The following is an 11,159-nucleotide window of genomic DNA, read 5'->3' as shown; positions in this document are numbered from 1 at the left end:
CCGAAACCATGTTTGTACCTTTTCCGTTTGAGTTGCTATTTTCATAAACCTGACATTTAGTTATAAATAAGAGCAAGTTAAAAAGATCTTTACCTACGGGGCCGTAAAGGTTTGCGATCAATCCATTCGGTAAGGCAACAGATTGGAATTTAACGGCGTGCACCCGTTTATGACCATTATACATCATCCTCTGGTGCTCGTCTGGTCTGGCTATAGGTCTCACAGTGCCATCAACAAAGCCAAAACAGTTCTGGAGAGCAGGCCCTTTAGCGTGAACTGATCGAGCATAAGTATCCAATGCAGGTGGGTTAAGCAGTGCGTCATTCCACCGGGTTATGCGATGTCCATGGATGGTGTAAATATAATCAATCACATGATTTGTGACCATGGATAGCACCGGTACTGGTTTGCCGAAACGAGGTACCATGTCGCCAAATCTACAAGGATAGGCGAGCCGTCTTAGGAGTATGCAAAGGCCTTCCATTCCACTTACTATGCTTCCCTGGCGTAGTTTGAAGGTAGGTGGGATCTGCAAGGCTTCTGCCAGAGTCGGAAGGTCTTTTTTCTCAAACCTAAATTCGGCCTTACACTCTGCCTCACTCATGTTGTTCAGGTCAAAGCAAGCGTACTCGTAGTAAGGAAAACTTGGATTTCTCGACGGAAACATGTCGTAAAGGAGAACGAAATCTTCATCGTTGATCAAATTAGCGTCGTAGTAAAGAATGAGAAGTTGTCGAAAATCTTCAAATGCGGCCATGTTACAAACAAAAGCGATTGAATCTCAGAAAGTACAGCCGATGTACTCGACGAAGTCTCGGACGCCGTCATGAGAATCTTAAGCAAATTAATTTTGGCGCGAGAACGGCAACCTCTGGCCCAGTCCACCTGGGCTGTCACGTCGCCGTCACCGCGAAAACGTCCGCATCTTAAGCTCCCTAATGTCATTTACGCACAACCGAAATGCACTGTTTCCGGTGAAAGGGCAAATGATTGACAGGATAGCACAGTTTTGACTGCCGCGCGCACTGCGGGCGCGGGTTCCGTATGCAAGGCTTGTCGGATTTGTGTCGTTCCATGGTTCTCTTTCCTTTTGCCGCATTTCTTTTGTGTTTTTCAACAGTTTTAAGTGGTTATTGCATTGTTTCGTTCTACTTTTTGGGTATTTTGGGTGTCATGAAATTACATCATTCGGAGGCCCACGGCATGTTCAAAGTGCGAAAACACGGCGTAAAATCCTTTTAACTCAAGCTGAAAGTATCATCACTTGTCGACCTTGAAGCGCAATATTCATCTTCCTTTCGGCAGAATCTTCAAAACTTGCTTGTTCCCCGGCGTATTCAATGCTACAGGGACGTCTCAAAAGAACTTAACTTCGATAAACAATGTAAATTTTTCATATTCACTGTATGTTTTTTTCTCAACCTGTAATCGACAGCTTCAGGCGCGCCCCGTCACTTAAGCAACACAGCCACCCTGGAGCCTTGTTCCTTTAAAACAGGCATTTTTGTTCCAAGGCAGTTGGTGAAAAACAAGGAAAATGAATTAAAGGGGCTTCAAGTTTTCTTTATTGTAGTGTGGACTGCATTATCTTGATGATGCGATTACTGCTAGCAAACAAAATTGTTTTACTAAGAAATTCAAATACAATCCTATTATACAAAAAATTGTAAGACCTTCAATTACTTTACTGAACATCATCATCAATCCTTTTTGCGCCATGGGACGCATAAGGCCTCGATACTAAACAATTCTCCGCGCTTTTTATCAAGGTCATAAGTTTTACAGTTCTCCTATTCTGCCAGCTTCCCGCCCCCCTCCCCCCTTGCCTACGTATACTTTTAAGAAAATACTTCAAGCTATTTAATTGTAAGAATTATTAATGCATAACGCAGTTGTTTATTGTTTCCCACGGAATTCATGTTTGTTGAAGATCTGAGGTGCAATCTGTCTACTTTTTGGCCTTTTATCTTATTTCATCTCTTCCAGTTTTCGAATCTCTAATTCTCATGGTCGTTCGTTAGTTTGAATAGATCTATTCTAGGTCATGTTACTGAGGAGGTCTTGGCCAAATTTGTTTAGACGGATAGTGCGTCTTTAGTATAAAAACGGACAATGAATCGGGTGTTTTTATAGATTTTCATTCCTCTGTGACACTTACACAAAATCGGATTGTTTCACATTTTTGGCGTGGATCGGCATGACATGCGTTGACATCATTTTTTGGAGATGGGAAGATACGTCAACCCAAAATGAACGGTATTGGTTTTTCAATTTCTCGGAACAATAGCTTTGTTTTCGGTTTTATACAACACTTTATTGAAATTCGTGTCATTCATGATTACTGTATAACAATATTTGTGCAATGTTAACTCAGTTGTATGTATAGAGATTAAGGAAATTAAAACCCACAATAGGATACTATAAATAATCATACCAGTGTTTACGATCTCCGAGTTTCGCAGTAAGAGTTTGACAAACTGTATTACCTTTCTTTGCCCTCTCTGTTGTTGGAGTTCTTTTAAAAGGAAGCTTTACCACTATTTCGTGATTTGTCAAAATGCAGGAATGGTCCACCCTTAATTCAATTCATTCAATGGGTGTCAGCAAAGAGGTGCGACTGGATTGTGTCAACAATATCGATTTCTAATGTACAAAGAGTGGAGGAAAGGAAAAAAACCTTGTTTCTTTTTTTGCAACAATTGACAAACGGTTGTTGACAGTTTTATTGTACGAAGACTAGCCCGCGAACAGGCTCCCAGTGGTTCGAGGTACATGAACAGCATGCTCGAATGCACAGGCTAAACAAAGGAGAAAAGGTGTTGTCAGATGCGGTTTCACCGTCAGTGGCCACCTCTTCCTATTACGTAAGAATTCATTTAATAAGAAAAATGACAATTTACAATTTAAAAGGCACAAAGCCAAGAATGTCGCAACCGCTCATTAATCACGACATTAAAATTGGATTAAAAACTGGCTTACAAATCAGGCTTTAATAATATTGGTTTTTAAAAATCATGGCTTAAAACATTTTTTTCCGACCAATGAGAAAGAAAAGTACTAACAAATTTGTACTTTTGCGCTAAAAAACCTTGCATGTAGGTAGTTCGAGTTCTGATTACCGATCCCGCTGTTTGTGATATTATTTGTTCCTTGGATAAATCGTTGATAAAACGTACTTAACTTCGTCGAGGATTATCGAGAGGGTATAGCACTACAAAACCTTATATATCTAAATAACAATAGACTAATTCAATTGCATAGCGGCACCCGTGCATTTCATGCCAACAGGAAAATATTTACATTCTTTGTCGCTATCACTTACAGTTCAGCTCCGCCGATTGTAAATACATTTTTTTCTCTATTTTCACTTTTCTGTCTGCTCTTTTGGTGGAACAAATTTTATCCTCACTGTTTTAGTCTTGTGTTATTAGATTAAGATGACTTGGCCTCTAACTGTGAAACTGCAGCTGACAACAAAGGCCCTTCGTGTACTTTGAATCACCGAGAGCCTGCTCGCAAGGTATAGTCTTCGTTGAATAAAAGGGCCAATTATTATCAAAAATTGTTGGAAATAAGAAACAGGATTTGTTTTCCTTTCTTCCACCCGTTATATGTTGGAAGTTGATGTTGTTCACACACCGTAGTGACCTCTTCACTGACACCCATTTAATTAATAGATCCGAATACGTGTTGGAATCTGTCAAGGCAATGGCTTGAGACTCATCTCACAAAAGTAACTTTGAATCCTCAGCATATTTAAGTAATGAAAAGAAAAACGAAAAGATGCAATTGGTGTTGGCCGCCTTGAAATAACCCCATGGCCCAAAAGGAAAAGTGTGCGAAAGCAAAGTCCCGTTGCACTTAGAGAGACCCATACTTCAAGCACAAAGATAGGCAACTAAGGTTAAAAAGGTGTTGCCAGATGCGTTTTCACCGTCGGTGGCCACCTCTTCCTGTTACGTAACAATTGATTTGCTAAGAAAAATGTTTACATTTTAGCAACAATTTTTTAATGTAAAAGGCACAAAGCCAAGAATGTAGCAACCGCTATTTAATCACGACATTAAAATAGGATTAAAAACTGGCTTAAAAATCAGCCTTAAATAATATTGGTTTTTAAAAATCATGGCTTAAAAAATCGTTTTTTCCGACCAATGAGAAAGAAAACTACTAAAACACCTTGCATATAGGTAGTTCGAATTCTGATTACCGATCCCACTCTTTGTGATATTATTTGTTCCTTGGATAAATCGTTGATAAAACGTACTTAAAACGTACTTAAATTCGTCGAGGATTATCAAGCGGGTTTTGCAGTACAAAAGTCCTTACCGCAGAAACACGTGATCTGTCAAAGTAAAAGAATGTTCCGCCCACATCATGATCAAAAGGCCAGCGCAATTAACACCGCGTAGTTCATTCCTTCAAAAACAAAGGATCCATTAGGGCTCCCGGAGGAAAAAGAGATAGGTAGGATTTCAGTAAAGGGTAGTATTATGGTTTCTCGCATAGTTTTTGTTTAATGGTCATAAAAAAAATTCCAACAATGAATTCTTGGTCCAATTCTTGATCTAATCAAAGGAAGTGAATGAATAGCCTCTCCTGGCTCCGCGCGCACTTGTAAAAGAATGGAAAAAACAAATTCAGTTTTAAAACATGTCTCTATTTGATGAAAAAAAACTTGAACCTTCGTTCCGACTTCATTACTATAAGCGACTTTCAGAACGAGTCAAAATACAATAGATGTTATTATTATTGAAATAAGTGGCGGAGTATTCAGCAGATAAGCTTTTTCCTATTTATATTCATGACTCGTACACAAGGATGGGTGTGCAGCTCCGACTGTGAGCCTGAGTGCTTATAATGCCGTCTTAGTATCGTTACAAAGCTCAGACAAGATACTACTTACAAGGTAAACATAAAGTAAGAACCACTCAGGCTAAAGCATGTGCAACCGCCTGATACGCATACCCAAAAACCCAGTGGGAAAATAGGAACGTATTCCCCAACCAAATGCAGGCGCACTAATCTCTTGGGGCTAGAGGTACTATAAGATTTCCAGACATACAAAGTGATCTAAAATAAAATTTGAAAGTTCGAGAGCTGAGATGAATACATTACATCCTGACAAACCTTATATATCTAAATAACAATAGAATAATTCAATGCCATAGCGGCACCCGTGCATTTCATGCCAACAGGAAAATATTTACATTCTTTGTCGCTATTACTTACAGTTAAGCTCCGCCGAATGTAAAGACATTTTTTTTTTAGCCTTTAAAAATCCATATTTGTGAAAGGGAAATCGTTGTGTTATTAGATTAGGATGACTTGGCCTCTAACTGTGAAACTGCAGCTGACAACAAAGGCCCTTCGTGTACTTTGAATCACCGAGAGCCTGCTCGCAAGCTATAGTCTTCGTTGAATAAAAGGGCCAATTATTATCGAAAATTGTGGGAAATAAGAAACGGGACTTGTTTTCCTTTCTTCCAACCGTTTTATGTTGGAAGTCGATATTGTTCACACACCGTAGTGACCTCTTCATTGACACCTATTTAATTAATAGATCCGAATACGTGTTGGAATCTGTCAAGGCAATGAATTGAGATTCATGTCACAAAAGTAACTTTGAATCCTTAGCATATTTAAGCAATGAAAAAAAAAGGAAAAGATGCAATGGGTATTGGCCGCCTTAAAATAACTCCATGGCCCAAAAGGAAAAGGGTGCCAAAGCAAAGCCCCCTTGCACTTAGAGAAACCCACACACCAAGCACAAAGAGCCTATCTGCAATTAAGGCTGGAATAGGTAAATCAATTTGATCCTTGTTGCAATACATGAATCATAAGCAGAATTAATTGAATAAGAAAATTGTTCAAATTTTAGTAATTACTTCGAAGATCATTTTTAACACTTAAAATTTCTTCAAGAAACGTGATTTTATGTTATTTTGGATAGAAATCTTTAACTAAACGTAATTTGTGACTTACCTGCTGCACTTCTGGTATTCTATTTGTAAACTTCCGTTACTTGAGTGAAAAAATTAATATTTAGCAACCGAAGGAATGAAATGTGTTGAAATATCTATTACCCCATGCAATAGAGATTAAGAAAATTAAAACCCACAATAGGATACTATAAATAATCATACCAGTGTTTACGATCTCCGAGTTTCGCAGTAAGAGTTTGACAAACTGTATTACCTTTCTTTGCCCTCTCTGTTGTTGGAGTTCTTTTAAAAGGAAGCTTTATCACTATTTCGTGATCTTTCAAAGTGCAGGAATGGTCCACCCTTAATTCAATTGATTCAATGGGTGTCAGCAAAGACGTGACTAGATTGTGACTAGCCCGGAAGCAGGCTCCCAGTGGTTCGAGGTACATGAACAGCATGCTCGACTGCTCGAATGCGCAGGCTAAACAAAGGTGAAAAGGTGTTGTCAGATGCGGTTTCACCGTCAGTGGCCACCTCTTCCTATTACGTAATAATTCATTTAATAAGAAAAATGTTCACATTTTAGCAACAATTTACAATTCAAAAGGCACAAAGCCAAGAATGTCGCAACCGCTCATTAATCACGACATTAAAATAGGATTAATAACTGGCTTAAAAATCAAGCTTAAATAATAAGCCTGATATTAAACCTAGGTAAAATGAGGATGACCTGTAAAAACTGATTTAACCAGAGACCGGGTTTTACCTGCAACATAAACGGCTTGCAATTGGGCAAATTTATGTACTGGTATTAAATCTCCACCCTTCCCGTTCACTTTTAGCAAACAAAATTGTTTTACTGAAAAATACAAATACATTCCTATTATAAAAAAGATTGTAAGACCTTCCAATTACTTTTATTACACAACTAATACTTAACAATTCTCCGCGCTTTTTATCACGGTCATAAGTTTTACAATTCTCCTTATTCGGATGTTGTTTCTGCCATCTTCCCTCCCCCCCCCCCCCCCCCCCCCCCCTTGCCTACGCATACTTTTAAGAAAAGACTTCAAGCTATTTATTTGTAAGAATTATTAATGTGTAACGCAGTTGCTTATTGTTTCCTACGAAATTCATGTTTGTTGAAGATTTGAAGTGCAATCTGTCTACTTTTTTTGCTTTTTACCTTATTTCATCTCTTTCAGTTTTCCAATCTCTGATTATCTTAGTAGTTCGTTGGTTAGAATAGATCCATTCTAGGTCATGTTACCGAGGAGGTCTTGCCCAAGTTCGTTTAGACGAATAATGCGTCTCTAGTATAAAAACGGACAATGATTCGGGTTTCTTCAATTATACAGAGCCTGGTATAGGGGGTTAAGATCACCTTTTACATAAACTAAATCGGGATTTTCGTGTTTCAGGTGCCAGAAAACCGCATTTTCCCTAGGAACGGACAAACATTTGGCTATTTCACGGAGGTGAGGACAGCTTAATAACTGAGGCCTTAGACTTACCTCTTATGGTCACAAAACAGTCCTAAATGGCGTTCTTATGATACGTCCCGATCGTGTTCTCGGAGCCATAAAAAGAAAATTCACTGCTCTGTTTTTCCCTCCAACTTCTTGACACGATTCTTAGGCACCAACATTTTCATCCTGCTCTTTGTGCACTTAAACCTTTTGATTGGTTTCTTTATGCAAAACATAGAAATTGAGTATGATGGTCATCTGACATGTGACTTCCAAGGCAGCGTTTACAAGAACGCGGTTTTATATCGACACGGTTTCATGACTTCGAAACCGCGTCAAAATCGACGCGGTTTGGAACTGTTTACACGGAACCGTTTTCGCCAGAAAATCCAAGTCGTGATGGTATAAGCGAGTGCTGCAGTACGTGCTACATTCACTATTTTGAATTGAACAATGCAAATTTCGCGCCAAAATAGTAACCATATTCAAATCGATGCGGTTTCACTGTTTACGCGACAGATGAAACCGCATCGTTTTAAAAACGCTCGACTTTTGGCAGCGGTTTCAAATCGACGCGGTTTTGATAACAGTCTCGGTCGGTGTCGTGTAAACGGAAAGTGTAACCGCACCGAAATCGATGGGGTTAAAATGAAACTGCGTTCGTGTAAACACTACCCAAGACTTCCGAACCCTCCGCCATCTTGAAACTGTTCCCACAAGACCCTGGGGACTGTGGGGGAAGGTTCATCCCCAGATTCTTTGACCTTTGATCGGAAGTCAGGGTTGATAAGGATTCAGTCAGTACGGCAGCCACTAGCTGTGTCCGGAAATGGGGTAGATAGCTCTTCATTTTCTATGGTAGCAGATAATTCTTTTTCGCCGACATAAGAGACAAATTCACATTTCACAAAACAAAAAAGGCTTCAATCCGTTTCACATTAATTTAAAAAAATCACGATTTACGATGCAAGAAAAAAGAAATGAGCGTTTCACGAGAAATAAAAGGGTCCGATTACGGCTCACTAAAATACCCTATACCCCCCTCTACACATGACATTTGTAAGAGTCTCAGGTTGCATAAGGCGCTTTTAAGAGTGTCACGTTACACGCACATTTTGTAAGGTTCTAATATGGCACGAGGCGTTCTTACACACACCCATTCTCTAACACAATGCGTTTAAAAGCACTCTTACACAAGGCGTTTGAAAGCAGTGTTACAAACGGCGATTGTAAGCAGTCTTTCACACGGCCTTTGTAAGCAGTGTTAAGGTGGCTCCCTAGAGTATTTGCGAATACCCTTACTACAGGGCACGAGTTACAAACAGAAACCTGGTTAATTTCTCTTAAAGGTTTCCCTGTAGAGATTTACCAGTATGGGTACCAATATTATAAACTACAAGGGCGCAAATAAACAATATTCCCAAAAAAAGTCATGTCATTATCATTATTATCAATAAACAAGGCCAAATGATATCAAGAATGCGAGTTTTAATAATACAAGCTAAGTGAATAACGAATTCAAAGTCACTTCAAATCATCATGTAAGTGTTGATTGAACAAGCTATTAAAGAACCAACTCAGTCCAGTGAACTTATTTAAAATTACCGAAAAAATGCGTAAAATCGTCTATAAATAATAGGCATATCACACAATGTTGAAGCAAGAACCAATCAGCTGTAGGGCTGATAATGCATGAGCAGCCCGCTTTCAGTTCTTTGCGGCCCGCTGAGCGTGTGTTTTGAAGAGGCCGATTTTCTATTTGGCCGCGTATATTGATAATAATACGCAAAACAGTTTAAAACGCAACCTCAGGATTCGACAGACCATTACGTTACATAACAAAACGGGAATAAAAAGGATTAAGAAAAAGGAGTGTCGGTCTAAAATCGTAATAAATATAAAGAATAGTACTGAAAATACACAACAATAGTTCCAATTGCACTGCGAGTTGCAAGAACTTATGGTGTTAAGAGCCTCTTCTCCTACGAAGGATTATTTAATTAAACATTTTAACTAATCACCGAGTTATGTTATAGGTTACCATAGCGACAATAGTGGCTTTCCTGTTGCTATGGTGAGCCGCCAATTCAAGCAAGTTTCAAGGGTACGCCAATTTGAAGCTTAATAGAACGCTGCTACCGTAATAGCAAATCAAGCAAAAAACCCCAAATCACATTTTTTATTGAAGGGCGTACAGTGGTACTTTCAGTGGTTGGACACATTGCAGTTTATATAATCAGAGCCCCGGTGCTACAGATATTTCTAATGACTGTCAGCAAGAGACAGTTAAGATATCCCTCTTGATAGCCTGCAAGTTTCTCTTTGCTTCAATTTGATTTTCTTTTAAATTGTAAATAAGTAATTTTATCCATCCTTGGATGTATGGCAATCTGAGGTTTCCAATCGTCTAAGAAAGATGCTGTGTGTAGAGCATTGGCAGAGAAAGGAGAGTTTTTGTTTGTTGACGGCCACGGTCTCGCTGTTGTGGAATATTTTCTTAACCAGGACAAATTCGGCTCGGCTCAAGCCTAATTCTAGCAATCTTTTATATAAGCAAGAGTGCATATAGGTAACAAGTGACTTTATAACGCAGATTCTAAATAAGTAAGTTAGATTTACTGTGATTTCACCAATAGACCATTTTCGAATTTTCACAGCTGGACTGGATCTAGCATGAAACGGAAGCTAACGCGGGCAAATTAATTTGCATTTGAAAAGATTTGCCCGCATTAACCTCCATTTCATGCTAGATCCATTCCAGCCGCGAGGATTCGAAAATGGTCTATTATGCTTTTTTTTTTACCCTGTAACAACAACAAAAATGTTCATAAAACGATTTAACCTCTATTTCTCCTGAATGTTTAGATGAAATTCATTGTTGTGCTGTGTGTTTTGCTCTTGGCTGGAGTTGTCAGCGGTGGACCTGTTGAGAAGTTGAAGCACCCGGCCGACATGAAGTTATTTCCTCGGTTACGTGTTAAGCGGTCTTACCAAGCGAGTAACGTCTGGTGTTGCCAATTACAAATAACAATTTGCTGTGAAAGAAAATAAACTTATTGCTGTGATTGACAATGAATCGAAAATAAGCTAGACTAAACGCTGGACAAAATAAGAAATTGTAACAACACTTTTATAAGGTTTTTTTTTGTTTATTTGGGGTAACGAGTTTCCTGGGCAAGCGTAAGATTACCATTTCATAACCTCTGACCTTAAGACTTAAAAATCAATTGTCCATTATTTTTTTTTTTCATTCAGCGATGTTTGTAATTTATCAGCTTGTTCTAATGAAAACGAGTGACGTGAAGTAAGGTGTTCCAGGAAGGGTGTCGAATCCTTGTCTTGGGTCCTCAATCTTTCCAATTTAATAATGCCCTGTAGACCGAGTTGTTGTTTGTCTGGGCATCGAATGGAGAGAAGAATGAAAGTATATATGTCACTGAACTCTCCCGCATTATCCGGGAGTGTCCCGGTTACTGAACGAATCATGCGGTCTCCCGTACGGGCCACCAAATCTCCTGGGTAAAGGGGAATTTGGACTTTTGGCTCTATAGGAAGCTAATATTTTAGTCCTAAATTTTTCCATGCGTAAAAAAATTTGGAAAATTTATCGATGCGAGAAATTTTGTTTATGACCTCAGCGTACTCCAGTCCGCCGGCCCATACAGACTGTCGGGGTACAGGTGGTGAGGAAAAACGGCTTTTGGGGCCGGGGTATTCTCGAAAGTTTCGTTGGCGTGAGATCGCATGGCCAGCGTTGCATTTG

The 11,159-nt window shown here is 39.1% G+C and overlaps 1 protein-coding gene and 1 long non-coding RNA gene across 2 annotated transcripts in view; one reads left to right on the top strand and one right to left on the bottom strand.

The window, feature by feature from the left end:
• LOC137982411 (uncharacterized) overlaps positions 1 to 894 on the bottom strand; it is a 1,455-nt gene extending 561 nt beyond the window's left edge. Inside the window, exon 1 of the mRNA XM_068829530.1 lies at positions 94 to 894. Within this exon, the coding sequence (XP_068685631.1) occupies positions 94 to 757 (664 nt within the window). The 5' untranslated portion in view covers positions 758 to 894. The remainder of the gene's footprint in view (positions 1 to 93) is intronic.
• Positions 895 to 4,366: 3,472 nt separating this feature from the next.
• On the top strand, positions 4,367 to 10,468 carry LOC137982431 (uncharacterized). Its single transcript, XR_011118688.1, has 3 exons — positions 4,367 to 4,467; positions 7,349 to 7,405; positions 10,262 to 10,468. It is a non-coding gene; the product is annotated as an uncharacterized lncRNA (long non-coding RNA).
• The last annotated feature ends 691 nt before the right edge of the window (positions 10,469 to 11,159 follow it).

This window comes from Montipora foliosa, chromosome 13, assembly GCF_036669935.1.
Source record: "Montipora foliosa isolate CH-2021 chromosome 13, ASM3666993v2, whole genome shotgun sequence".
Lineage (NCBI taxonomy): Eukaryota > Metazoa > Cnidaria > Anthozoa > Scleractinia > Acroporidae > Montipora > Montipora foliosa.
This window is presented reverse-complemented; position numbering and strand designations above follow the sequence as displayed.